Genomic DNA, 27,945 nt, shown 5'->3' with positions numbered 1-27,945 from the left:
CGGGGGCAGCGCGGCTCCTTCCCTTGTTGTGTGTGTCGGTGCCTCCTCGCCATCTTGTTGCAAAGCCTTTTCTTGTCGGCGGGACTCCCGGGGGCCGCGGGGCGGGAGGCATCAGAAGGGAAAAAGAGAGGGAGGGAAAGGAGGGAGGCAGTGCTGCCTTTTGTTTTTTTGCATCAAAAATTTTTTAAATTTGCAAATTATATTTTGCAAATATTTTGGGAAACATTAATTTTTGTCTCCGTGCTCTCCCGTTCTTCCCTGCGGAGTGCGCCGCGCCGCCCAGCCCTGTCGCCCCCCGGAGGTGATCCCTCCCTCCTGCCTGCCCGCCAGCCTGACCTGTGCCCGGCTCGCGGGCCGCAGTCTCGGCCCCGGCGCGCCCCCGGGAGCTCTCGGCGCGATGAGCATAGAGACGCTACTGGAGGCGGCCCGCTTCCTGGAATGGCAAGCGCAGCAACAACAGAGAGCACGTGGTGAGCGGCCGGGTTGGGCCCCTGGGGCACCGGGGAAGGGGAGACGAGCGACCCTGATCTCCGAGCCCACGAGAAACCCCGGGCAGGACCCCCTCCCGAGCGGCCCACGAAGCCGGGCAGCGCAAGGCTCCGCACAAGAGCCGCCGCCCGGGGAGGAGTGTTGGGGGCAGTAAAATTAATTAATGAATTCATTAACATTCAGTGAAGGACCCGGCTCCTGTGGGCGCCACTTCAGCTGCCTGCCACCCAGTATGCACCTTTCGTGGGGGCTCCTTTCGCGTGGGCCAGCGGCGCCCCCGGTATCGCTGAGGATGTGTGAGCCGGTGGGGGGTGGGGTGCGGAATGGTGTTGCGTGGGGGTGGCAGACCCGCGTGTGCGTGCGTGTGCAAGGGAGATTGTGATGTGAGTGTCGAGGAGAGCGGATGAACGGACGTGTACACGGGCGAATGTATAGTGCACACGAGTGGGCGTGTGTGTAACGGAGTGGGGGGTGGGAATTACTCTACGCCGAGCGGCTCCCCGGCTTCCCTGGCCCTGTGGGGAGGGTGCGGGGGGCGCTCCCGGCCGATCTACGCGCCGCTTGGGGCGGAGGCGGCCTTTGCAGAATGAAATGACATCGCGTGTCTTATGATCCTGGCCAGCCCCGCCTGACCCCGCCTCCCAGAGCTGGGCTGGGTCCGCGCTTCAGGGGTTTGGGTGAGAGCCCGGCTGATCGGGCGTCTGCGAAACGGCCTGCAGGTCGCTGGGGGCAGTCCCCGGGCCCCCCTGGCTGCGCCCCACTTTAGCCGGTGTGGAATGTGGCGTGTCTGCGCGTTCCAAACCCGCTCTCGGCTGGAATGTTGCGTGTGCCTGCGTTCCAAGCCCGTTGGTTACACCGTGTGGTGACGTGGACGGGTCCCGCCTCCGACCACGTGCACGGGGGACACTCCCGCTGGGGACGGAGCGGCCCGGCCCCTCCCGGCTGCCTCGCGCTGGGCCGGGGGCGGGGCCTGGGCGGGGCTGGCGAGTGGCCTTGCGCCGGGTTGGGCCCTGGCTCCGGCCGCCGGGCACCTCCCCGGGAGAGCCTGTGCGCTGGAAGGAGGAGCCGCTGAGCTCACCTGTCCATTCCCTCCCTAACCTGTTTTTGATCCTGGGGCAAGGGAAACCCTCAGACTCGCAGGGCGACAGGACATTTAGAGCTCACGTATTCCCATTGACGTTTTGGGGAACGTTCTCACCAGGACCTGGCAGTACCCCTGGCCACATTATGGAGTGAGCTAGGCTTGGGAAGGGGCAAACTTTGACGTTCCCTCGACAGGAAAGGATTTCAGATGCTTTCCGTCCCACCCGCCCTGTCGGTGGTCCCAGGCTTCAGGGGACTGCAGGAATAGGGGTTGGAGGGAAAGACCTCCGTTTTCCGGGCCATTGCGAGGGCCTCGGACCCGTATCGGTGTGTGTGCAGTATCCGGGGACTCCTGTCCCCTCAATCTCCCCTCCCCAACCCTTCTGCCGAGTTGGTTGTGGTAGAGAGAGTGCTTCGCCCTCCTTTCCTTTCTCTCTGCCTATTGTTGCTTCAATGATGAGTCATGCAGGAGGTAGTAGTGTGTGTTGTGTGTGCGCGCGCGCGCCCTGCAGCTTGTGCCGCGGCGGCGGCGGAGGGGGTGGGGTGGGGTGGGGTGGGGGAAGCAGCAGCGGGCCAGGGGCGGGGGAGCGGCGGGTCCGCCCGGCTGACTCTGCCGACCGGCCTCTCAAGGTCAGGAGCCACTCGAGATATGGGAGACTGACATGCTTGGATTTTGCGGAATTGATGGGCCAGGACATCAGCCCACGTGCCCCTCCCCCTTGTTTTCGGGGTCCTGAGCAGGGTCAGGTCCTGGCAGTGGTGGTGGTGGCCGAGAATGTCCTGCTTTCAGGTCCAGCGACTGGGCTTTGGAGGGAGGGCAGCGTGCACAAGAATTGGAGAGACTTGAGTCACCTGCTGCCACCATCCACACAGTGCAATCAGGAGTGCCTATTGTGTCCTTGCCGCGTACCAGGCACTGTGCTAGAGATGAACAGGGTTGACCCTGCTATTGCCCCAAGGGAACACTCAGGTCACCTTCATTTTGCCTTCAGGCTGATTGGCCTTTTGGGGAAGGGGAGGAGGCCCTCTGGCTTCTTCTCTCCCACCCTTTCCCAATAATAAGTCCAGAGGTGGCAGTAAGAAGGACAGTGATGATGTGTGCTACACTGTGAAGGAGCCTGGGAATGGTTCTGTCTTATGAAGTTGCAGAGCCCTGCCCCTCCCCCACGGGGCGAGAACTAGGGGTGGGAGCTGAGCAGAGGCCTAGTTAACTGACCAGTCACAGCTCCATCTTGGCGGGGCAGGAGGTCTTAGGGGATGGACGGCACAAAGCCAGATCTACTCCAGAAGCTTGAGGTTCTGTCCTCTGACTTGGGGTGGGGAAAATGGAAGAAAAGGGGTGGTGTGTAGACCTGCTGACCAGAACTGCTTTCCTGGGTATGTACCTGGTGAGCAGCTCTGAACAGGGATCCTCTTGTCCATGCCCCAGTTTGATCTCATGGGTGGCTTTCCTGACCTAGACCGGCCAGACTGCTCCCATGATGAACCTGAGGATGAGTGGGCACATGCATGTGTGAAAGGGGAGAGAGGCAGTGCGAGGCCATGCAGGTGGTCAGCAGCAGGGTCTGGTCATTTCCAGCATTTGTGGAGGTGGCTCGAATGGGAGCATCTTCTCCCTGACCTGGTCACACCCTGGGGGCTGCCTTATGCACTTAGCTCCCTGTTAGCATGAAGAAGGGAAGAACTCCTTCTGAACCTGGGGGCTGCCTAGTGTTGATTCCTCAGGCCCCAGCCCTGAGCCCGCTATGGCTCCTGACTCACTCCTGACCGGCCATGCTAACTTCTCTGGGGCCAGCCTCTGGGCAGCCCAGGGAAGGTGTCGGAGTGTGCGCATGCATGTTTGGGAGTGTGACAGAGATGCTCTGGTGCAGCAGAGCATTATTTTAAAGAGCGTAAACCTGTGTTGTTCCTGAGGGAGGCCCCTGAGTGACTGCCACTTTGCTCTCCCCACGGGTGTCCCCGTCCCCAGGGCATAGGAGGGTTGCTACTGGGTGGGGAGGAGGCAGGAAGCCTTGGTGGGCTGGATCTGGCCTGGGACACCCCCTCTTCTTCACCACCAGTCAAGATTTCTCATGCCAATCCAGGTGTGATAGAGCTTGGCCATCACCTTCCTGGCACCTGTGAGGCGTACCTGTCTGGCTCTGGAAGAGAGAGGGTAGGTGAGAAGGAGTTTGCCATCTCCTGGATGAGCTGTGGAGTTTATTTTTTTTTTTAATGCTTTTTATTTATTTCTGAGAGAGAGAGACAGCGTGAACAGAGGAGGGTCAGAGAGAGACACACACACAGAATCCAAAACAGGCTCCAGGCTCTGAGCTAGCTGTCAGCACAGAGCCCGATGTGGGGCTTGAACCCACGAACCTTGAGATCATGACCTGAGCCAAAGTCGGACACTTAACTGACTGAGCCACCCAGGCGCCCCTGTGGGGTTTCTTTAAAATATGGGGAATGAGGTTTCCTTTCAGACTGGGTTCCCAGGACACCTGTCCTTGGGGCTCGGGGTCCCCTCTGTTCTACTGCTAAAGGGAAAGTGGAACACTCACCCCCAAAGCACCGAAAGTCTGGGTCCTGGCTCAAAGGAATGAAGGTGGTCTGTGTTGGGCCCTGAGCTCCAGGGCCTTGCCTTGGGGATGGGTGTGGGGGCTGGACTGGGTAGGAGGTAGGTGGAACTCCTTGCCAGTGTGGTCTGGGAAGCCGGAGCAGAGAACTGGCTTTCTCTGGAGCTGTAACAGAAGTCATTGCCAGCCGGAAAGGCCTGGGAGAGCAATGCCTTCCCTCGTTGGAGCAGCCCGCACCCGGCTGGCAGCCCCTTCCTGAAGAGCAAGGGAGATACGGAAGAGGCCCGTGCTGCTGGGAAACCGCCGAGTGCTTCCCCTCTCACAACACTCTCTACTTCCTCCTTTGCCTCTTCTCTCCTGCGGGAGGGAGGGGCCTAGAGCAGGCCTGGCTCACCCTCAAATTGTTGGTTGGCCAAAGGGCCCTGAGGCCTCAGGTTTTCTGGGGCCCTGAGCCCCAAAGACTGGTGTGGGGTTGATGCCCTCCTCCGCAAGGGGCTCTTAGCCAACGTTCCCCCCCCACAGCCCCACCCCTTGTGGGGTAGTGTGTTTGGGGCGTGTCTGCTCTGGGTTATTGCTGTCAGCTCGGTTAGTCAGCAGCGAGGCCAATCAGGTAGGAGGGCTGGTGGACTAGCCTGCTCCCTGGCCTGGGGGCTACAGCTGCTCACCAAGGCCCCTGCCCAGCCCTGGAGCCAGAGAACCTGACTGTGAGGCCCAGAGAGCAGGGAGCTAGGTGGAGGTGGAGAGGTGCTTCTGGATCGGGAAGTGCCCTCCCCTTCCCGTGTTCTCAGCCAGCTGCTGAGCAGGCCTCACCCGGCAGCAGGTCTTTCGGCAGAGATGCTGAACTGACAGGTGCAAGGCTGCCCTTCTTTCCTGCCTGTCCCTATCCTTCCTGGTTGTGCCGCTGGTGGTGGGGACAGGAGGGATGTTAGGAACGATGAGTTCTAGCACCACAAAGGGGCAGAGAAGAACCCAGTGTGTTTTGTGTGGTCCCTGAGGATATCAGACACTGGGACCTGACCTGGGAGTCCTGGGCCTGATTTCCTCATGTGTGAACTGAAGGTGATGTCCCTGCCCTGCCTATGGCGTGGACTCTTGTGAGGATCCAGAGAGGTGTGTGTGTGTGTTCAGACACCTAGTGAGCAGGTGCTGACACAGCAAGTATGGGTATGCACCAGGTGTCAGGATTCCTGGCTGGGTCTAATTTCAGTTTTACCTGTGACTTGCTGTGTGATCCTCAACAAATCACTTTGCCTCCCTGAGCTAATTTATTTCATCTGTGAAATGAAGGTGCTGCCTGCTCTCCAGAAAGTACTTGATAAATACTTTTGAAGGCCTTTCCCAGAAGCTGTGCTCCACCCACCTCCCACCCCTCCATTCTTACGTGGTAGCCTGTGAGGTCTTTTGCTGACCAGCCTCTGCCCACCTTATCTATCACCCATTCCCCTCAGCCTTGTTCCTGAAATTCCCTGCTCATCACCACCCTGAGCTCTCACCCTCCAGGTTGCCAGGCCTCCAGCATCTCTGAAAGCCCCTGCTCTGCCTTTCCATAGTCCCTCTCCTCTCCCAGCCTGGATTGTTACCTCTGTTACTTGTCTGTCCTTCCCCTCACCCCCCCGCCCCAGGCCTTGAGATCCCCAAAGGCAGAGACGAGGTCCGTTTTAATTGTTCACTGCTGTGTCCCCAGCACTTGGCCCCAGTGCCTGGCTGGCTGTGGATGGGTATTTGTGGTGTCTTGAGGCTGAGCAGGGGTGTCACTGAGCACTAACTGGGACAGGGCTGGAAGACTTCAGAAGCTGGAGCCCGGGAATGTTGGCCCACTGAGAAACCCCTTGTGTTCTCTCTGCGTAGAGGAGCAGGAGCGGCTTCGCTTGGAGCGGGAGAGGGAGCAGGAGCAGAAGAAGGCCAGCAGCCTGGCCAGGCTGGCCCATGCCCTGCCTGTGGAGGAGCCCCGCATTGAAGCACCACCCCTACCTCTGTCCCCGCCTGCACCGCCGCCAGCACCCCCACCCCCCCTTGCCACCCCCACCCCATTGACTGTCATTCCTATTCCAGTAGTGACCAACTCTCCTCAGCCTCTGCCCCCGCCCCCACCACTGCCTGCCACAGCCCAGCCTCTGCCCCTGGCACCCCGCCAGCCAGCCCTGGTTAGCACCCCTGGACTCAGCATTAAGGAGGCTGCCCCCCTGCCCACCAGGCCACAAGTGCCCACCCCTGCTCCCCTGCTGCCGGACTCCAAGACCACCCTTCCGCCCACTGGCAGCCCTAAGCCTCTGCAGCCCCTCCCCACACCCATCCTGACCATAGCACCACACCCTGGAGTCCAGCCCCAGCTGGCTCCCCAGCAGCCACCCCCACCCACTCTTGGGACCCTGAAGTTGGCACCAGCGGAAGAAGTCAAATCCAGTGAACAGAAGAAGAGGCCTGGGGGGTGAGTGAGGTGTGGCAGAGTCTGGGCTGGTGGGGTGAACTGCCCACATCCTGGGCCGTGTGTGGAAGAGAAAGTACTCCCCCTCCTGAGCCAGTCCTTCAAAGCCATGTCCTGCCTCCCCACCCGAGAAGCACTGTATTCTGTTTGGACAGTTCGCACTGTGCCTGTGCCCATGCCCATGCCCATCCCCACCCTGGGAGTGGGGAACGGCGATTGCCCTCTGTTCTCAGGCTTCTGTGTTCTCTGACCCCCCTCAAGGATGGGCCGATGGCATTTCCAGGACTTTGGACAGAGAACTGGATGGGGGAACTCTTGGGTGAGGGCCGAGGTCAACTGGCTATTTCCCTGAGCCCCAGGAGACCTTCCATCTCCTCACAGGTGGACCAGGCAGGATGGAGGGTTAAACGAGTTGTGAATTACGAGCATACGTGTGCCCTCCAGGAGTTTTAAGCACGCCTGCACAGGGCGAACATCTCCCATTACTGCTTTTTGTACGGAGAATGGGGGGGCAAAACGCCTGTGACATTTGCGGAGTGGGGGCAGGAAGCCGGAAGGCCACCTAATCGGGCCCTCCTCCCTAAGCCTCCTGTCTGTCTGGGTTTCAGGATCGGAACCAGAGAAGTCCACAACAAATTGGAGAAGAACAGGTGTGTGTGCGCGTGCGGGTGTGTCTCTGGGTCCCACCCTTGCTCTCCTGGGGCCTTCCCTCCCCGCCCTGGCCCCCCTCCCCCAGGCGCTGGCTAACCGGCGCCACTCCCTCTCCCCAGGAGGGCCCATCTGAAGGAATGCTTTGAGACCCTGAAGCGCAACATCCCCAACGTGGACGACAAGAAGACGTCGAATCTGAGTGTGCTGCGGACGGCGCTGCGGTACATCCAGGTACTGGGGAGGGAAGCGCGGCCGAGAGGAGGGCGGGCGGCGGCCTCTGCGCCGGCTTCCTTCTCACTCGCTCCCGCCCTCTTCCCCTCGTCGCGGCCCCGCCCCGCCCTCGCTCCCTCTCCCGCTCCCCCGCCCGCCTCCACGCGGGCGCTGAGCACATGGCCCGGCTGACGTCAGCGGGGCTCCCCGCCCGCGAGGGGGCGGGAGGACGGGCGCGCGTGCGCGGGGGAGGGCGGCCGCGGCGTTCCCCTCTAGCTCCCCCCACCACCGCCTTTCCCAGTCAAGACGCCCGCGGAGCCCCGCCATCTGCGCAGCCCCCACAGCTCGGTTTTCAGACCCGGTGCCCGTCTGGCGTTCTTAGTGCCCCCGCGGGTGAGAAGGGCGTGGAGCGGGCCCCGGCGCCTCCAGCCCGCCCGCAGTGCCTTGGGCGGGAACCCGGATTCGGCCCGAGAATCTGTCGCTCGTGATGGGGTGGGGAGTCCCCTGGGCGTGGCTCCTTGCACACGGCGGCGCGCCGGTGAGGCCCCCCCTCCGTTTTACCCCCAAAGGGTTAAGATCCTTACAGTGAGCGCATTGAGGTGTCACGACTCGAGTTTAGGGGTTAAGCCTGGAGGGTGTGGAAATGTGGTCTGGATGACAAAACAGTCCTGGGGTCGCCGGACCTTCAAAAATAGGCACTCCTCATGCCTGGCATTTAAAAAACCCTTTTCAAGGGGCCCTCCTGTCTCTGTGTTCCTTCCCCCGCCCCCTTTAGGCATTGGCTTCCCTCTGCAGTATGGGGAGGGGGGCGCCCTCCAGATAAGACAGTTGCCATGACGGCCCCGTGTTTCGGTTTCCTTGGAAACCGGCCGAGGGTTCCGCGTGCCGGAAAGGAGGCTGTGGGGGTGGGGCGCGCGGCCACGCTCGGCTGCCGCGGAGACCGAGTCGGAACAGAGCCGTTGGGGAGTGGGAGGGACTTAGGGCTCCCTGCCCGCGCGAGGCGGGAGCGGGGGCAGCTTGTGGTCCCCCTATCGGCGCGCTTGGGCAGCTGGGGGGCCGGGCAGCATTAAGGTTCCTATGGGAGGGGTAGCAAGGAGGGTCCGACCGAGCTCAGAGCCAGGGGCCGGGCTCCACCCCTCCCCTGGCCAGGACTGCGGGGTCACAGCTCTGAGGTAACCGGAGCCTGACTTGTTTGGGGGGCGGAGGCGCTGCGTTGCGCCTGCTCCCAGCCGGCAGCTCCCTCCCAGGCCCCAGCGAACGCGCGCCCTTCCGCCCGCCCTGCGGGCGAGGGGGAGGGGCTGGCGCGCCTCCAGGCCGATTCCCGGCACCCTGGAGGGGCGGGGTGGGGCTCGCGGATTGGTGGGACCCGGCTGTGGGAGGAGCTTCCGCGCTCGAGGGGGAGGGTGCAGCCGGCGGGGAGTGACGCTGCAAAGCCGGGTCCGCGTGGGTGCGCGCGTGCTCTGGGTGGGGCGGGGCCTCGCTAGTGGCCCGACTCGCCCCGGAGGAGGAGAGGTCGGAGGGGTGGGCTTCGGAGGGTCTGCGGGAGGCCCCCTGCCGACGTGTTTTTGCAGAACTTGGGCTTTAGAATGTTACTGGTCCTTCAGTCACAGGCAGTTATGTATCCTAGAAGCAAATCCTTGTCCAAATGCTGTGACGTTTTCTGTGACTGTCAGTTTCTTTTGTACTGCCATTTTGCTAAATGGGAAGAAATAATATTTTCATCATACTCGTGTTCGGATTGGCCTTCTATAAATACCAACTTAATAGCAATTCTTGAGAAGTAGGAAGAATAGAATGGCACATTACACTTAATAGACACATACTTAGGAAAGCCTTGCTCGCACCACGTTGGGATTTGAAAATAAATCAGAAATAGAGACTTAGTAGAACCAGCAGACATGGCCCTGGGCTGAGGAGGCAGAGAGGTGTGACATGTGCCCAGGCTGTTGGTAAGAGAAATTTGTTCTGGGGCTGGCCATGGAAGCAGAAACGAGGTGCAAGGCTTTCTCAAGCCTCAGTCTCATTCGTTTATTCACTCAGGTCCTTTGGACAGCTCTGTGTCTGATTCTGAGGATGAAACAGGGAGCAAAGAAAAAAGCGTGGGTCTCTGTCTTCATCGGTTTGGTCTTGGTGGCAGATTATAAATAAAGGACTGTGCCATGAGGATTTAATAGGGACAGGGATCACAGGATTGGTTTTGTGCAGTGAGGGAGGGGCTGAGAAAGGGGCATTTGGACTGAGACCTGAAGGTTCCAGGGTGACCTAGGCAAAGCAGAGGGCAGAAGGTGCAGCACAGGCCAAAGTTACTCCAGGAGGGAGCCCGATGCAGTTTTAGAACTTAAAGGTGGCTGTGAGCATTACCATGTAGAGATTGGGGGGGGGGGGGGGGGGTAGCAGGGCACTAGATGGGAGTCAGAAGGGAGTAAGAGACCACATAAGGTGTGTAGACTGAAAGCGTTGGCTGTTTGCTGAGGTGGGAAGGCTGTAGCCCCCAGCCAGACTCAGAGTGCTTTGGAGGATTTGAGGAAAGCCGTAGTGAAGTGGACAAAAACAGGAAGAGGAATAGGCAGGTACCAAACTATGCATCCAGGCAGTTTTAGGAAATGTGTTTAAAATAAAGCAATGGGGACAAAAGCTAGACCCTGGGGAAACTTTCCAGGGGCCTCTAGGCCTGTAGAGAACTGAGCTAGGTAAGAAAAAGAGGTTCTGGCCTCTGAATTTCTCCCTGAATCAGAAATCTACTCTTCCTGCTGGTAGGTAGAGTTCAGGACACCACTTCCAGCCCCCAGCAGTCAAGTTCAAGTGAGAGCTGACTCACCATAGGCCCCATCACTGATATGGCCTCATCTGAGTACGTGTCCCACAGTACTGGCCCCTCAGGGTAGAACCAGGTGAGAAGCCGAGTGTGTGTGTGTGTGTGTGTGATCTTTCTGGCAGAAATATAGGGAAAAGCAGGTTAAATCTCAAAGCCAGGATAGAGAAGGGTGTGTGTGGCCTGGGACTGCCAGCAGAATTGTAAAACTACCAGATTGCAGGCCAGAATAGTACATGGTTGTATCTGGGTTATGTATTGCCAGCACTAATGGTTTGAGGCATTTCTTAATGGTGAGGTCAGAAACGTGGGGCTGCACGAGGAAGTGTGGGGAAGTTGGGCCTAGTTTAGTGGGTGAACTTGAAGACATTGCCATGCCCAGGAGGGACAAGTGAACAGTCAGGGAAGGCTGCCATAAAACCGCTTGTAGAAATAGAATCAGGGGAAACTTGTGTCTAATGGATGACTCTGACTCTCCCGTGATAAAGCACAGAGACAGGATAGAATCAACATGCTCACATCCTCACAGATCCTTCCCTTGGGGCTAAGATGTGCAAATTCTGTCCTGGACACTAGTAGGGTCATAGAGATAAAGCTGATAATTAAAATAGTCCTTGCCTTTACTCACAGGGTTGGACAAGGTACAGTGTGTATGGAGGTGGAAGGACAAAATAATGAAGCTTTTAGGGATAATATGAGCCAGTAACTGATTAAGTACTACCTGACAGTCTTATTAAAGGCCCAAGTGTAATGTGTGGTGCCAAGAAGGGCTCAAGGGCAAAGAGGATGCACTGGTTAGGGCATGAGATGGGGAAGGGTGGTGGGGGTCAGATGTGGTCTCAGCACAAGCACATATGATGTAGAGGGTGACAAGGGGCAGTCTGCGTGTGGGACCGGACTCCGAGAGGAAAATTGAGGCAAGCTGGATAGTTTGGTATAGAAGAGTCAGTGGGTTCTGTACCTGGCCGTGACCAGCCAGCCTTGGAAGCCAGGAGCTCAGGAACAGGTCAGGTGAAGAGACTCAGGCTGCAGCAGGACAAGTGTGTCCGTGTTTGGTGGACCCAGCACTTAAAACAGTGTCAGCTGCAGGAGGTCATAGAGGATGGGAGCTGAGGGGTAGGACACAAGACGGCCTTTTGGAGCTGCAAAACACTTCCTTTTTTTTTTTTTTTTTTTTTTTTTTAAGCGAGAGTACATATGCTAAGTGGGGGAGAGGGGCAGAGGGAGAGAGGGAATGTTGAGCAGGCTCTGTGCTGAGGGGTCGATTCCACGCCACTGGGATCCTGACCTGAGCTGACGTTAAGAGTTGGACACTCAACCGGCTGAGCCACCCACGTGCCACTCCAGATACTTCTGACGGGGAGCAGTGCCGCAGTCTGGGAGGCTTGGCATCAGCACCAACATGGGTCAATCTAAGAGGCCATGGGCCTGGAGGATTGAGGCAGAGATGGCTCTGTGGACAAGGGAGCTCCCTGTTGGTGTTCTTAGTGAGGTGGTGGCATCAGTGTTGTGGGGGCAGGAGCAGTGTGGAACCTCTGGTGAAGGACAGGAGTGTCTCCTCTGGTGCTCCATGTCAGAGGTGCCGTTGAACCATTTCTCTTCAGTCCGTGCAACTCCGCTACAGGTGTGGAAGGAGGGGTGCGTTCCAGGGCTTGGGGATCAATCATTTATCAGCCTGGAGGATCTGGAGGGCTGTGGGCAGGGTGAAAATAGAGAGCGATGTTGAGAGGCAGCACAGGCAGGTACCACGAGGGGTAGTCTAGGTCAGAGAGGAAGGCAGAGCCAGCAGCTGCCGGGGACGAGATGGAGGCAGGTCAGGAAGAAATGCAGGGGGCTGCAGGCTGTGCCACAAAGGCTGAGAGCCATCAGGCATCCTCAGGGACGTTGAAGTTAAAGAGACTAGTGAATGATGCTGTAGAGCGAAGGGCAAGATTGTGTGAGGTGTTTTGGGGAATGAGTTCCAAGGAGGGTAGCCTGTGGCATGGTGACCGACAGCATGGTATGATTGGTGCGCGAGGGCCTTGAGCGGCACAGAGAAGTCTGTACCCCTTCTGTCCTCTGCAGTATGGAGGCAGGGGGCTGCCAGGAGGTGGATAGGGCCAGAGGCCGGCCATGAAACCCTTCAGGACAAAGTTGATATGTGGGTGGGAGAAGCATCCATCCTAGAGCGGGGCTGACCTGGATCTGTGCTTGTTTTGAATGGTCCCCGCTGGAGAGACCGTGGTCCCCAGCGGCCCCATCACTGCAGACCTGCCCCCAGGGGCTAAGTGACCTGGAGGCGAGGGTGGCAGTGGGAAGGGATTTGCAGTCCGGGGGACCCTGTGGCTTCTGCTCAGGGTATCCTTCGGGCCTTTGGCTGTTTTCCAGTCTCTGAAGAGGAAGGAGAAGGAATATGAGCATGAGATGGAGCGGCTGGCACGGGAGAAGATCGCCACACAGCAGCGGCTGGCGGAGCTCAAGCACGAGCTGAGCCAGTGGATGGACGTGCTGGAGATTGACCGTGTGCTCCGGCAAACTGGCCAGCCAGAGGACGACCAGGCCTCCACCTCTACGGCCTCTGGTGAGCCCCACCTGCCCCTCCCTGGTCAGGCCCAGCCCCTCCCCCCCCCAGCTCCATGTCCCCAGATCCCAGGGGCATTCACTATTCCAGCCTCTTGTACCCCAAGCCTTTCTGACCTGTCCCTGTCCCTGTGTCCCCCCACAGAGGGTGAGGACAACATAGACGAGGATATGGAGGAGGACCAGGCCGGCCTGGGCCCACCTAAACTGAGCCATCGCCCCCACCCGGAGCTGCCGAAGCCACCGCCCAGCACCGCCCCTGCACCTCTACCTCCCCATCCACATCCCCACTCCCAGCCCGTGGCCCTGTCTCCTGTCCACCTGCCTGGGCAGCAGCCGCCACCACCGCAGAAGACACCTCTGCCAGCCCCTCCTCCCCCAGCGGCTGCCCCTGCCCAGACGCTGGTGCCCGCCCCAGCCCATCTGGTGGCTGCCGCTGGCGGAGGCTCCACGGTCATCGCCCACACGGCCACCACCCACGCCTCAGTCATCCAGACTGTGAACCACGTTCTACAGGGGCCGGGCGGCAAGCACATCGCCCACATTGCCCCCTCAGCCCCCAGCCCTGCTGTGCAGCTGGCACCTGCCACACCCCCCATCGGCCACATCACAGTGCACCCTGCCACCCTCAACCATGTGGCCCACCTCGGCTCCCAGCTGCCCCTGTATCCACAGCCCGTGGCAGTGAGCCAGCCCGTGGCGGTGAGCCACATTGCCCACACCCTCTCACACCAGCAAGTGAATGGCACAGCGGGGCTGGGACCCCCAGCCACTGTCATGGCAAAGCCAGCTGTGGGGGCTCAGGTGGTGCACCACCCCCAGCTGGTGGGCCAGACAGTGCTCAACCCCGTGACCATGGTCACCATGCCCTCCTTCCCGGTCAGCACACTCAAGCTGGCTTGAGGATGAGGCCGCTCAGAGGCCCCCAGTGGGGGCAGGGAGGGGGACCTGTCCCCCACTCTCCCACCCACCAGCTCCACACATTCCAGCCAGGCCAAGGCCCGCCCCACCCACACCCACCCCCAGGCCTCCTAGGGGAAGGGGGTGCAGAGACTCTGAGCCAGGGGAGGGAGGGCCCCTCTCCAGGGAGCTGGGCACAGGGCAGGGGGTTACCCCCACTGCACTAGGACTTGATAAAGTGATGAGACACTCTGGTGAATGTGCCACTTGTCCGGCCTGGTGCCAGCTCCAGTGCCGTTTCCGCCTCCCCACCTTGTCCCCTGTAACCAGTGCGATGTGGCTGTTGTGTTCTCCGGCTTCCCTGACCCTGCCTGCCTTCCTGTGCTGCTGCTATTGCTCTGTCTGATGAGGTGGCTGAGTGCTGGGCCCTCCGTCCTGAGCCTCAGTCTTCTCTCCCCAGGCCTTTGGAGGGGAAAGGCGGGAGGGAGCAGAACTGAAGCAACTTGGCCCAGAAAGCTGGGTACCTTGTGTGTGTGTGTGTGTGGGGGGGTGTCTGCTCTGAGTACACGTGACAGATCCCAGGAAGTGGCTGCTCGGCAGTCCCATTGGCACAGATGGGCACCAGCCTAGGGTTGTCTGACCCAGCTGCAGTCACTGACTCGTCACAGCAGAAGCTAGTTAGGAGGAGTCTCTCTCATCAACTGAATCCATGGTGTTGCTAAGCTCCCTGAGCGCCCCAGTCCTTGCCACTGGGGCTCCTGACTTCAGGAGGGCAGGCTGAGGGTGGGTGGGGGCTGGGAAGGGAGGGCGTGGCTGTCCTGCCCCCGTACTGACCCCCGCCCCCCTCCACTGGCCTGGGTACGACTGAGGAGAGAGCTTCTCTGGACCCATCCCCATCCCCGGTTCCCTGGTCTCTGCTTGGTGCCGTGCACTCCTGAGGGATGTGTCCGCCCGAGTGCCTCCCGCAGCCTTGGGGAGGTGGATTTGCGTTTGGTCTGGGTTCCAGGACCTGGGCCCAAGCCCCTTCCCTGATGCTCTGGGGACCTGTAAAGAAGGGAGGAGGGCTGCTACTTCTGCCCCAACTCCTCTGTCTCTGGCATCATCTCTCTTTCTCCTGAACATCCACTTTTCCCCAGTGGGCTGTTCTGAGTGTACGCTCGGTGGTGGCTGCTATGTGCCACACACAAGCTTCCTCTGAGGAAGGTCCTCAGTTGGACCTAGGGCAGGGCTGAGCTTGGCGTGGGGAGTGAGGGGGCCTGTGTGGGCGGCATGCTTCTTTCCCTGCCTCTGTCTCGGTAGAGCGCTTTGGCTTCTCTCTTTATGTGGGTATTTATTACAAGTGGCCTTGTGTCAGACACACACTCAGTTGTGCACACGTGCACTCGGCTCCCCACCTGAACACACAATGGCCTTTCAGTGTGGGGAGAGGAAGCCAGTGTCCTAGGTGTGGCATTTGCTTTGACGGGCTAGGGGCAGGAAGAGTGGCTTGCAGTATTCTGAGGGGGCTGGCAAAGGTCTTGAACAGATTGGGACACCTAAGAACTCCCTTTCAGTTCCTTCCTGGCCCTGGAGACTTCCCAGGGGACAGTTCTCCTTTGTCTCTCCTGCGGTGCGGAAAGGGAGGGCCAATGGACACCCTCGAGGCCTCCTAAGAGGGAGCCCCACTCGCCCCAGCACGGCACCCCCACTTCTCACAAGCGTGCTGCCTTCCTGCCCCCGCACCCATCACCTACCACCCTGGTTCTTGGGGAAACCGCTTTTCACCTTTCCCCCAGTGATTACAACCGCAAGAGCGGAGGGAGCCCAATGGGCCCAGCGCCCAGGGCACAGTCAGAGAAGCATCGGGGAACCTGCCCTCGCTCTCAAGCTCTGTTCGCCTCCCTGCATCCTGAGGCCATTCCAGAGTTGAAAGTGTGTCAACCAGTGGCCTCTCGGGCCTGCACAGATACCTCATCCGCCCGTTCACCGCCCCTGCCCCTCCCCACCCCTAGCAGTGGGGGCCTTTGAATCTAGTGCCGAATGACTATGTCCAGATTGGTGACCATGGGTGTTGTTGCTGTTGTTTTTGTTGTTGTTTGTGAACGCTGTGATGCTGTGTGCCCGAGAGGGCAGCCGCCGCCCAGCCCTTCCTTGGGCATCTCCCCTCTGAGAGCTGTCAGGACCATATCTGTCCTCACCCTGTGGGACCGCCTGCCCCTCCCCTCCCTAGCCCTTCCAGCCTGGGGGACACGTGAGTGCGTGTGCGCGTGCGTGCACGCATGCACACACACACACACACACACACACACACACACACACACACACCTTACCTCTCATGCGTGTTTTACTTTTTGATGTTAAGAGTGGCTCACTGGCTGGGAGCCTTTACCTCGGGGAGAGGGGGAGGTTGGTTCCTTGGGGGGCCAAAGAAGGGCAGGGAGTGCCTGGAGGGGAATTAGGGGTCACCATGACCCCTGCTCTCCAGGAACAGCTTCTCCCCCATCCCAGGGTTCCATCCCCATCCCCTAAAGAGGTGGCCCTTGTTTACAGTGAGGACTCGGTCACTGTGTCTCCGTTTCCTGAAATATAAACCGTAGCGACCCCAGACTGTAGAGATTTTTATGTGTTTGGATACATCTGCTGTGTGGGGAAAAAAAACAAAAACCCTAATTTTGTACATATTGTATTTTTACTATTGAACTGTATTCTAGTGGCTGTTCATGCTCCAAGACTTTAGGTATTGAGACATGAATACTATCCATGTAATAAGCACTTGCCTGGAATAAAATATAAAACTGAAATAAACCTGCACTGAAACCAGAGACGGGGCTGCAAGCCTGCAGCATCTGGGTCACTTTGTTGCAACGGGAGGCAGAGCCTTGTAGGGAAAGGCCTCTAGCAAGCATCGGGGTTCTTACCCTGTTGACATTCGAGGGGCACGGGTCCTCAAGCAGCTTTGGTGCTGGTCAGTTTTAGAAGATTCTGGACCTTCCAGTTCTGAAGCCAGTGTTCAATCCTAAACAGGCTCTGAGGACTGCAGTTCTGGTGTTCCTTATCCTTTTGCAATACTTTATACTTCCTCAAACCATTTTTACAAACACTATCTTGTTTCATCTCTTAACAGCATGGCGGAGTAAACGAGCCAAGAACTAGCCCTGTTCTGGCAGATAAGGAAACAGGTTCGAGGTGGCTTGGTGAGGTCACACAGCTGGCCTGCAGTCTGATCTGTCAACTCCACGCAGAGTTCCCCAGCATGTGCCACCCTGCCCTGGGGCCTGCTGGAGAGCTGTGAATCCGGAACTTGATCAAGTTCCAGTAGGAAAGATGGAGGGCAACTGCCTCAGGACCTGTGCGCAAAAGGGTGAGAGGCTCCCTTAGAGGGAATGCACTTCTGAAGCTGTAGTTAGGATGGGTCGTCTGGGGAATCCATAAGGGAAAGGAACAAACAGAGGAAGAAGTTGGAGGTCAGGACTCAAAGAACCATGTTTTTTTTTTTTATTTTTTTTATTTTTTTTATTTATTTCTAGGAGAGAGAGAGAGAGACAGCATGAGCAGGGGAGGGTCAGAGAGAGAGGGAGTCACAGACTGAAACAGGCTCCAGGCTCTGAGCTGGCAGTCAGCACAGAGCCCGACGCGGGGCTCGAACCCACGAACCGCGAGATCATGACCTAAGCGAAAGTCGGACGCTTAACCGACTAAGCCACCCAGGCGCCCCTAAAGAACCATGTTCTAAGATGGGTCCAGAAAACCCTTGTCCTTATAACTACATGTCTCCCAGTTTAGGGGAAATCAGCCCTTTGGCAGGCTGTCTCAGGAGGAAGTGGGGAGGTGAGGAAGAGGCCTAGCTATAGACCAGGCAGGCTGCCTCGTCGAATGCCCTGACACCTTCCCCACCCCCGGCCAGAGGAATGGCTTCTCTTACTGGGGTGGCCTATCCTTAGGGAAGGAAGTGGTGGCCACGAATGTCTTGGGTCCCATTCTCAAGAAGCGCCTGCCTCAACAGAGGCCAGACCCAGTGTCCCTCTGCCCAACCCAGCTAGCCCTTTCACTTGTGAGATGCTGGCTCCCTCTGCTGGTAGCTCCAGGAAGAGACCAGTTCCCTGACTTCAGGGAAGGTTTAGGGTTAGTTAGGATTATTTCCTGAGTGCCTGTTCAGTGTCAGACACTGTCAAACACTGGGGACAAAGGTGAAGACACTGCCCCTGGTAGTGATGACCCAGTATCATCTCAGGGCTGTTGCTATTTTTAAATTTTTTTAAAATATTATGACAGAGACAGAGACAGGGTCTGAGCAGGGGAGGGGCAGAGAGAGGAAGGCACAGAATTGAAGCAAGCTCCAAGCTCCAAGCTGTCAGCACAGAGCCTGATGCAGGGCTCAGACTCGTGAACCTCGAGATCACGATGATATGAAGTCAGATGCTTAACCGACTTGAGCCACCCAGGTGCCCTGGGCTATCACTATATCTTAAGGGTAGGCAGAAACTCCCCCAGCTCAGCTGGAGCCTGCAAGGGAGGGGCCTGTGATCAGAGTAACAGGAAACAAAAATCCTGATTTAGGAATCCTGGCGCTTCCATTTAGCAGCTCTGTATGAGAGGAAGACTTCAGGGGTTGGAGGGTTCCCTGAGGAGGGGCTCCTACTCGCACTTCTTGCTCTTCTTAATCTGCATGTGGCACTGCCCTTGATGGACCCATCACTTTGGCTGCTGGCCTATGGTCCTAGAAGCCCAGCCAGGAGAATGGGGGAGTGCTGACACTTCTGGGTGGGAAGGAAGGTGGGAGTATGTAAAGGAACCAAACCACTCCCAGGCTAGTTTCCATGGAACCTTTGGTGAAGTCACAGCACATAGAATTCAGATTGTTCCAGGCAACAGTGGGGGAAATGTTGCCCTGAGGGGTTTATGAGGTTCCCTGGCCCCAGATTTCCCTGTGTCAACTAGTTTCCTTGCCTTGGCAGCTCTGAGTTGATAACAGGCGCTGATGCCCAGAAAGCCTGTATCCTCTAGACCAGAGCACATGCTGATGGCTGGAGTCCTTTCCCGGCAGCCACTGATGGTGGGGGCAGTAGTCCTCTATGCTGGGGGAAGACAGGGAGGAACCTATTATTACATTGGGGCCCTCAGCAGGATCAAACCTATCCCTCCTGACACCTTCCTCGTGCCCCAGCCTGAAGCAGGCATCGCCCGGGGCTCCGTGGGCAGGAGCCGGGACCAGCGGGGCCGGGAGGCTTCTGCAGATTCCAATCCAAGCTGCAATTCATTGTTATAGCTGGTCAAGAGGGCAGGCAGGCTGGGGAAGGGGCCGGACAGGGCCCTATACTCATCCAGACACTGGTCAGGTCATTAGCTGGTCTGAGATATGAACACGCTCTGGGGTGAAGTCCTCCCACTTGAGTACTTGGGGTTTGGCTATCTCCTGCCACTGACCAGCCCACAGCTGAGGGCCCTCTCTCCTGGAAACTTTGCTTCTCTCTTTTCACCATCCCTGCCTTGTGGGGCTGGCCCTCTGTACAGTACAATTGTGGAGCTTCCAGAATTTGCCAGTACAGAGTTGTTTACTGTCCAGTGAGCGTCCACCGCCCACAAGCAGCCCCCAGAGCCACAAGCATTGCCAAATGCTGTGTTTATTAGTCTGTTAACACTGAAGAGCATAGTTTCTGAACCAAAAAACATACACGCTCTGCTTCTCACAAAACCAGAGTCACTAAGGCAGGCACACAATGGCCACCATGCTCGGTGGAGGCCGAGAACTCACAGACAGGGGTAGGCAATGGGGCAGCTGGCCCTCAGGCCATGCAGTGCCCAGGACAGGGGTGGACTGGGGAGACTGCCGGATGCAGAAGGGCCACTGGGCCCTTTTCATGTTTCTCAAAGGCGGAGGTCTTCAGACCTAAGTGACTGCTGGATAGGCCCCAGTGGCAGAATGGCCTCCTGGCCCCAGGACAAAGCCTTAGCCTTGTGTGTTTAGGGGTGGAGGGCAAGTGGGGATGACAGAGCCAGCAGCGCGCCCAGGCCTGGGATCAGGAGCCAGGCCCTTCCCAACATGCCTACGCGTGGGGCTCCTCCAGGGCGATTTGGGTCTTCAGGCTCCTTGTATCCTGAGGAGCATGTGGCAGGCAGGCTGGCCTTGCTCCTCACCAGGGACAAACAGAGGAGACCCGGGCATCCTCCCCTCCCCTCCCCCAGACTCCGGGACTCAGCAGGCGCCGGAGATGGGCGATCAGCTGCCCCAAAGCTCTGGGGCCTGTCTCTGACAGGAGCTACTGCAGGATTTCCTCCCTAAAGAATCACCCTGGGGTTCCTCTCAAGGGCAGTGCTCCCACTGCATTCCAGGCCATCCAGCGGGTGAAAGCATCATTTTCCAGGGGGACATCTAATGCATGAAGCAAGAGCTAGGTGGTGAGAGTGAAACTCACAGGTACATGTGGGTGCCCTGTACGGGCTGGGGGAGGGTACAGGGTCGCCACAGGTGGCCAAAGGCAGTGGCAGTGCTGCTGAGGTGGGCTTCTCCCACCGGGCCCACATCTTCTGACTGCCTCACGGTCTCCTGCACCCAGGACACATGCCCGAACTGGCAGCCGTTCTGGCTGTCCCCACTGGGGCTGCGGTGGGCACATGCACTGCGCCTGCAAGAGGACTCAAAGAAGAGATACAGCACAGAGTCCCTTTGCTCACATGACCCATGCCAGGTGGGGCCAGGAAACTATAGACCCGTTATGCCTATACTGGCCCAGGCTGACCTAGGAGAGGCCATGAGGAGTAGGCCAGGCTGAGGCTGCAGGTGACAGTGGGGCTATTTCCAGGTGTTTGAGAGGGGAGCAGAGTAGGTGTCCCCTAAGGCAGCCGCTCCCTGAGGCCAACCCCTCCCATCCCACCCCTGGCCTTAGGGCATCGAGGCCCCTGACTCGCCCTGCAGGGCCAGCACTGCCCAGAGTCGGATCCCAGGCTCACAAACACTTTGTTAGGAACACGGGTAGGCGGGCAGGGTCGGCCGGGGCTCAGGCAGTCTCAGCTGCCCTGCCCTGCACCTCTCCCGGTGGGGGCCGGGCGCCAGGGGCCGGAGCCCAGGCTCTGGTCGGCTGCTGCTTCCTGGCCACAGCCCTCACTTGTTCTCTATGAGCATCTGCACCTTGTGGACGAGGTCCCGGGCAATCTGCAGGATCTCCTGGGCATCGTGATGCTCGGCCCGTTCTGGGGGAGACAGACAGAACTGTGGGGAGGCTGGGGAAGCGGCAACAGTCTGGGAGGAGCCCTGCGGTGGCCCACCCTGCTGTTTGCACCTGCTGGACTCGGGACGGCTGCCTACGGGAAGGGACTGGGGCTTTCTGAGAGCCCCTCCAACCCTTCCTGGGCCAGGAGTGGAGGCCCCCAAACCCTTCTGGGGGCAGCTGGGATGGCTGGAGCAGCTCCTACCATTGAAGAACTTGATGATGTCAGTGAAGTCCATGTTGTTGTCCCGGATAATCTCACGGTAGGCCTCTACCAGGGCCAGGGCGATGAACAGGACGAAGTGCTCTGATGAGATGTGCCGGGCTGCCCAGATCACCTCCCACACAGCAAACACGTCGTCGTAGAGCAGCTCTGGGGACAGTCAGGGGCTAAGGCTGAGCCTGGCTCCTGACAGGCCTCTAGGTGCACCCAAACACAGAGACAGAGCTCTAGGGGCCAAGGTCCCAGGATTCCACAGAGCCTGGTCCAGGTGGAGGGTTCCCAGCCCCAAGTCAAGACCCTGCCCTTCTCGGTGATTCCTGCACACTGGACTTGGGCCGACTTCACACCTGCGCTCTTGTCAGCTGCTCTTTATAAGCCTTGCTGCTTGAGAAGGTTTGGTTTGAAAACAGTCCCCAAAACCACTGGCTTAGGGTGACTGCTGGCAGCACTTTGGAATCACCCAAGGAGATTTTAAAATTGTGGATGCCCAGGCGGCCACACTTCATTAGGTCTGGGCTGGGTGAGGCCGTGATGCTGGCATTTCTAAAAGGCTCCCCAGGTGGTGCCAAAGTGCATTTAGGGTTAGGAACCACTGACTTTGGGGGAGAGGGATCTCCCACTGCCTTGACCCTAGCCCCACCATCCAACCCACCTCTTACCTCTCTTAAAATCCAGGAGGAACCAGCGGTAACAGAAGTAAAAGTGGGTGTAGTCTCCGTTCTGATGCATCAGCTCAAACAGCTCTGAGTCCAGGATCTTGCAGAAGTAAAGAAAGGGAGGTGGACTGAGCTGCCGCTGCCTCTCCCAGCACCCCCTGCGCCCCACCAGGCCCCTCCACTGTGCAGGTCGCTGGCATTGCTCCTGAGCCCCTCCAGTCTCCTTGGTTGGAGGCCACCCTCTGCTGCCCTACCCGTCTCTCTGGGAGCTGCTCTTTCTGGAATTACACCATTTTCTGGGCGTGTGATTCACTGTCATCCGCACCACTCACCAAAAGTTTCACGGGCACAGTATTCCCCTACTGACATCCCACTCAATTTGTAACACTGAAAACAATGGGTTTTCAAGTGACAGACATTAAGCTTCTACATGAAGGACGTTTTTGGAGCGCTCCCTGGCCTGCCTGTGGATTATGGATGAGCCAGGCGGTGCCCACAGGCTCACCTGGATGAGGGAGCGCATGTTGGCAAAGTGCGTGTCCATGGCGCCGCCGTTGGGGAAGTTCTGGCTCATCCTCTTCATGAGGTGGCTGAAACAGCTGTAGGCCAGCTGATCTGAGGGGAGATGGGAATGAGGTCGGCAAGGCAAGGGACCCCAGTGCCTCATCCCACAGGGGGTGCCCTGTGGCCCAGAGGACAGGGCTGGCCTACATTCCCACCCTTCCAGACCTAGTGGTTTTCTTTTCCTTCCTCCAGCTGACATCAGCGCAATCCCAATACCATTCTGGGAATGCTCTCGACCCCTACTCCCAGCCCAGTCCCTCACCATCATCGAGGACGACCAGGAGAGGTGCCAGCAGGTCGCACATGCCCTGTACATAGCCCACGTCCAGGTGCTCCCACACGTAGCTGAAATGCCGGGAAGAGAGCCACTGTGGTTGTTGCCATCCTCCACTCCCCACGGGGACCCCTAGGGAGATAGTCCCTAGAGCAGCCTGCTACCAGAAGTCGGCCTTACCATGACCCTAAAGTTCGGGGAGTACAGTGGTAAACAACCCACAGCCTCTGTCCTCAAGGCCCCCAGGGGCTCAGGGACAGACAACAAACAGGCTTTCACCGCTCGGTATGCTCAGCGGAGGGCTATCAGCTAGGCTTCCTGGAGAAGGATGGCCAAGGCTGAGATCTGAAAGACCTCTAAGAAAGAAGAGGGGTGGGGCTGGGGGCATGGCGGGGAAGTGTTCCAGATAGAGAGAGCCGAGTGTGCTTCAGTGCAGGGGAGAGGGGCAGGGCACCTGCCAGACCTAACCTCTCACAGAGCAGCGTCCCTGCCTCCCTCCCTGAACCCTGCCCCACAGTGGCACCTGCACATGACGTCTCTGAGCCTCTCGAGGTTGGGGGGCGTGAAGTACCAGTAATTGCGGTCACATCGCTGCACATCCTTGTCTATGCGGTGCAGATTTAAGGCCATAGTATCCAGTAATTCTATCTGAAAGAGTGGGGGGCCCTCAGGAGTGAGTTGGGGGCCAGAAGTGGTGCCTACATAAAGGGATGCAGCAAACGCAGGAACCAAAGGACTCTGAAAACAGAGCCCTCTGGGGATGCTGAGAGATGGGCTCCGCGCCCCCTGCAGGACAGTCAGGGCAGCCCCACCTTCCACCCACCAGCCCGTCCCCAAGCCTCAGGGCTGTCAGGAGGGCCTCTTGGGGCTGGCTGAGAACAGTGCCCGGGCAATGTCCACATACAGTGTAGGCAGCAGCGCACACGGCCGCAAGCTCCTCCCCTGGCTCCAGCTCACGAGCCCACGAGGCCTTCTCCTGGCTGGGATCTTGCGGCTCTGAGGAAGCATGGGCTGCCGGAACCGGCCCGTCGGAGCCTTCCTCCCCACCGCCATCCTCCTCCTCCTCCTCGAAGCCCATGCTCTGCCCCTCGTCTATGCTCGACTGGATGCCCGAGGCCACAGAGTAATTGCGAGAGGATGGCAGTCCTGAGTCTGGAGAGTCAAACTCCACTGACTGCTGCTGTTCCACCATGGTGGTGCCGGGGGCCCCTGCTCCCAGCTCCTGCTCAGGCTCGGGTCTGGAATCCTCAGTGCCTGGGGGCTTTGGGGGCTCCAGGTCATCCACAGAGAGAAACACCTGGTAGGGGTGAAGAGATGGTGGGGCTCACACTTCTACTCCAGCACCTTCCCCAGCTCACCATTTCCTTCCTGGGGTCCGAACAAGAGGGATGGAGAATCCTGCCACCCTCTGGCCTCCACACCGCCCCACCCACCACCCCCAGGTTGCGGAGCCTCCCCTTCCGACTCACACAACCAGGCGGAGCGCAATCAGGCTCCGGGCAAACACGGAGCAAACCCCATCTTTCGCCCTATCCAGTCTCCTTCCTCAGGCCTCTCTCTGGAGCCTGACAAAAGTATGAAGCACCCCACGACGACCTGTGGCTTAGACACCCGATGGTGGATGTGAGTTACATGTAACCCTACAAACACCTGAAGGCGTGAGGCTGCCTCTGGTTAGGAGAGCTGGGTACTAACGAAGGCTGACACTGGCCTCGGTGTAGCTGCGAGGGCAGCCTGGTGGGTGGCAGGCTGCAGGTGCTGGGAAAACAAGTTCTTCCTTATTCTCAGTACCGTTTAGCAGAACAAGACAGGAAACTTCTCTAGCAAGTGCCCCATCATGTCCATTAGCTTCACACACACTCAGGAGCGGGTAAGAAGTGAAAGGTAACCTGTTCTACTGATCAGGAACAGTTAGCCAGTGTGGACAAGTCCCAGGGAAAATCAGAGAGACATATACAAATTGTTTTCTTTTTCTATTTGGCCAATGTAGGGAAAGGGATACTAAAAGGAGTTTTCACTTTGGCAAGAAGCATGAAGTGTTGGGTTAGAATCGGACAAGGCCACGATTCTAAAGCAACAGAGAGCCGCAGATTAGTGCCAGCAAAGGAAAGCTACTGTGGCTCCTGGGCTAAGCATCCGGGACACTGGTTCCGACTCAGGACTGTACAAAACCCAAAGCCAGAGAGAAAGAGAAAATGCTCACGAATAGGGGAGTAAGAAGAGGCACATGGAAGGGAGCACAAGGTTATATTTCCATAAGACTTGCTCCAGCTTCAGTTCTCTGTTAAAGCTAGTAAGGATTTCGAAAAGTGACAAGAATGTACATTACCAAGAGACAATTTTAAAGAAAAAAATGTAAGTTAATAAAAGGATATCCTTAAAACAGAAACTCATCATTTCTGCTTCAGCCCAGCAAGCCACGGTTTGGCATTTGCTGTTCATCTGAAGGCAGGGGTGATGCCAGAAGAACTACGCAGGCTCCTAACTAGCTTTGCCTGGTTAGTTCCATCAGGGGACGAAAAACACTGCGGAGGGAGGGGAGGAGAGGTCTCGCCAGCAGACACCAATGGGACCTGAGTGCTGTTCTGGTCTCTGGCCAATAGCTCTTGGTGAAACCTCCAGTCAGAGGATAGCAGAGCTGAGAGGGGACACCAACGCCCAAAGAAAAAGTTACTCAGCTTGTTGGGAGTGGACCTGAGACTCGAACCCCGGGCTGCCTATCCCTGGCCTTGAGATCTCTCTACGATAAGGGAGGGCTTCCCTAAATCCTGACACAGCATTCTTTCCCTGCTTGTCCCTTAAAACAGAACACGGTGCACTATCCCATTTTATTCCTGCAACACTCAGAGAAACGGGCAGCAGGGGGACAGTCATCCGGGTTTTCAGGGGAAGAAAATGAGACACGGACACATTAAGCCAGTCCCTCAGGGCTCCAGTGCCAGGGACTACTAGAGGTCGGGCTGGTGCTCAGGGCTCCGTCTTACTCCTACAGAACGCCGGCAGCCCCTGCCCCTGGCTGCCCCGGTCCCGTCAGGCTCACGTCATTGCTGATGGTGGACTCGCGGTGGATGAGGCGCTGCACGTGGCTGTCGATGCTGCTGCCCGAGGAGAACTTGGGGAGTGTGGCCGGCTGCGCGTCCCGCTCTCGCTGCCTCACCGCCGCCTCGCACGCCTTCCACTCCGCCAGCACCCGCTTGTACCTTGCCGCCACTGCCAAGTCCACCTGTCTCAGAGCACACCGTGACCATGGAGGGAGGGGTATCCTCCTGGGACAGCAGGGGTGAAGACTGGGGGGCTGCTCCCTGCTAACATCTTGCTCTGCCATGTTCCTGTCTGTCTGGGAGGTGGCCGAGGCTTCAGGGGTCCCTCCCTAGGGTGCCCTGGCCCAGCTCATCTCCCTAGCCCCATGGGAGGGGGGTCCCCTTACCTGCTCCATCTCCTTCTTGCTCATGCCAAACTTGTAGTGACCAAGCAGAAAGGGCCAGACATCCTTACGGATCTCGTGCTCCACACCTCCATAGTAAACTTGCCGTAGCAGCTCCAACTCCTTGTAGTTCTGTGGGACCCAGGAAGTAAAGGTCGTGTAGCCCCCATGGTAACTGCGGCCCAGCTGGATGACCCTCTCTCTATCCATGCCCTGGAGAGCTGGGCCCGGGGGCAGTGATTCAGTCACTCTGCTGAAGCCCAGACAGACTCTGCTTTGGGATGGTCACGTCCTCCCTGTCCCAGATTACAGCTGCATGAGATCCACTTCAAACTCCCTTCCTCAGTCCCAGCTGTCTGAGACCCTACCATGACCTGGGTCGCTCCAAGGCCATCAGCCCCAGCCCTACTACATTTTACCCGAATGCCCATCTGGTCTAGAAAGCTGCTCCCAGAGCAGGCTGCTCTGCGCTCGCTGCTGCTTCCCCCAGCCCTCGCCCTGGTCCCCCAGATTGTGCACCTTTTCATCCTTCTGATACTTGCTCCACACATCCTTGGTGAGGCCACCTGAGGCTCCTGGGGGCCGCGCGGGAGGGATGATGTTGTGACGCACAAGCGCTGACAGATGGGTCCTCACTGTGGACAGGTGGCGGCAGTAGGCCAGCCCTGTGGCGGCAGGGGGAGCCAGAATACCGTCAAGTGGTGCCTTCCCCAGCCCCCACCTCCCGCCCCTCACAACCCCCCGCCCCCCGCCCTACACTCACAGCCGTAGAAGGCCCGGGACACGATCTGCCTCTTCATGCTCTCACACAGCAGCCTGAGCGGCAGCCTGGGGAAATAACCTAGGTTATCTATATAACCTAGAGAGGAGGGGCTACGGCCCCTCTGGTGGGGAGAGGTAGAGAGAAGGACATCCTGTCTTGGGGACAGGTAAGGTGCTCGGATGGTACAAGGAGCAGGATCCACAGCCCAGCAGCATGTCTGTGGGGTCCCTGTGTGTGCCAGCCACCCTAGGGACCCAGCCTGGCCCCCAACCACCCAAGGGACCTTGAGCAACTGACTTTACTTCATGTTGGCGAATCTGGGTTTCCTCATGTGAAAATGGAGAGAACCACCTCAGGGGCATTAGGAGTAACAGGTAAAAGAGAGCAGCTCGCAAAAACATCGAGTGCTGGCGTGTGACCTGCACACAACTGCCACTCATGCACCGCTCCTGGCACACGGCAGATGCCCAGATGTCTGGTGTGTGTCCTCAGAGGTACAGCCTGATGGCAGAATCTATAGTCACATTGGGAAGGGGAGCTCGTAAGTACTGGGTACCTACCATGGTGCCAGGCACAGCTCTGGGCACTCATAGGAGTCATACACCTCATTTAATCCTTACAGGTACCTTACGAAGCAGGTGGTATTATTCCCATTTTACAGATGAGGAAACTGAGGCTCAGAAACGTAGAGGCTCACAGAGACTCAATAACTTGCCAAAGTCACATAGGTAGCAGAAGTGAAATTCGAACCCAGGTCTGTCCAACTTGAGGCCACCCTGTCAGACAAGTGACACAGCCCCTAAGGGCAGAATGCCCACAGACATACCCACAGGGAGCTGTGTTCTGGGCCCTGCCCACTCACCGGTCAGGGACACAGCTGCAATGGCTGAGGGCTGCATACGGGGAGCTGCCAGGGGAGCAGGAGAGGCAGGAGGGGCCCTGGCTGCACAGGGCCTCCAGGTGCCAGGTTGGCAGGCCAGGCCCAAAGCCCTGCATTTCGATCATGTCACCAGCATCTGAGGACAGGAAGGGGGCCCTGGTCAGGGCCTGGCAGGCCTCCTCCCCCATGCACCCTGTAGCATGCCCACCTCTGTGCCCAGAGCTGCAGCATGAAGTCACCCATTGGTAGCAATCCATAGGGGTGGTGCCTGCCTGGTACGGAGCCCAGAGATG

The 27,945-nt window shown here is 58.3% G+C and overlaps 2 protein-coding genes across 9 annotated transcripts in view; one reads left to right on the top strand and one right to left on the bottom strand.

Annotated features, from left to right (window-relative positions):
* The first annotated feature begins 28 nt into the window (after positions 1-28).
* MNT (MAX network transcriptional repressor) lies at positions 29-15,962 on the top strand. Its single transcript, XM_039251786.1, has 6 exons — positions 29-470; positions 5,976-6,555; positions 7,161-7,202; positions 7,323-7,434; positions 12,593-12,785; positions 12,930-15,962. Exons 1-6 carry the CDS (start codon positions 398-400, stop codon positions 13,685-13,687), a joined length of 1,758 nt encoding a protein of 585 aa, XP_039107717.1. The 5' UTR covers positions 29-397; the 3' UTR covers positions 13,688-15,962.
* Positions 11,672-27,945, bottom strand: part of SGSM2 (small G protein signaling modulator 2) — a 43,835-nt gene continuing 27,561 nt past the window's right edge. For 2 of the 8 annotated variants that reach the window (XM_039251721.1, XM_039251731.1), the window contains 16 exons: positions 27,635-27,788; positions 26,773-26,837; positions 26,529-26,674; positions 26,013-26,141; positions 25,626-25,808; positions 23,490-23,882; positions 23,109-23,233; positions 22,574-22,656; positions 22,253-22,362; positions 21,751-21,847; positions 21,074-21,241; positions 20,790-20,851; positions 20,077-20,286; positions 18,611-18,733; positions 12,404-12,595; positions 11,672-11,917 (listed from right to left, as the gene is read on the bottom strand). In XM_039251721.1, coding sequence (XP_039107652.1) covers positions 11,885-11,917; positions 12,404-12,595; positions 18,611-18,733; positions 20,077-20,286; positions 20,790-20,851; positions 21,074-21,241; positions 21,751-21,847; positions 22,253-22,362; positions 22,574-22,656; positions 23,109-23,233; positions 23,490-23,882; positions 25,626-25,808; positions 26,013-26,141; positions 26,529-26,674; positions 26,773-26,837; positions 27,635-27,788 — 2,273 coding nt within the window. In that variant the 3' untranslated portion in view covers positions 11,672-11,884. Of the gene's footprint in view, positions 11,918-12,403; positions 12,596-16,428; positions 17,011-18,610; positions 18,734-19,266; positions 20,287-20,599; positions 20,852-21,073; positions 21,242-21,750; positions 21,848-22,252; positions 22,363-22,573; positions 22,657-23,108; positions 23,234-23,489; positions 23,883-25,625; positions 25,809-26,012; positions 26,142-26,528; positions 26,675-26,772; positions 26,838-27,634; positions 27,789-27,945 lie in introns of those variants that run through there. The other 6 variants (XM_039251770.1, XM_039251776.1, XR_005531665.1 and 3 more) reach the window with 5 other exon arrangements.

The sequence above is a fragment of the Hyaena hyaena genome, unplaced genomic scaffold, assembly GCF_003009895.1.
Source record: "Hyaena hyaena isolate Hyena2069 unplaced genomic scaffold, ASM300989v1 scaffold_10, whole genome shotgun sequence".
In the NCBI taxonomy this organism is placed as follows: Eukaryota; Metazoa; Chordata; class Mammalia; order Carnivora; family Hyaenidae; genus Hyaena; species Hyaena hyaena.
The sequence above is the reverse complement of the archived record's forward strand: the minus strand, read 5'-3'. Positions and strand labels throughout refer to the sequence as shown.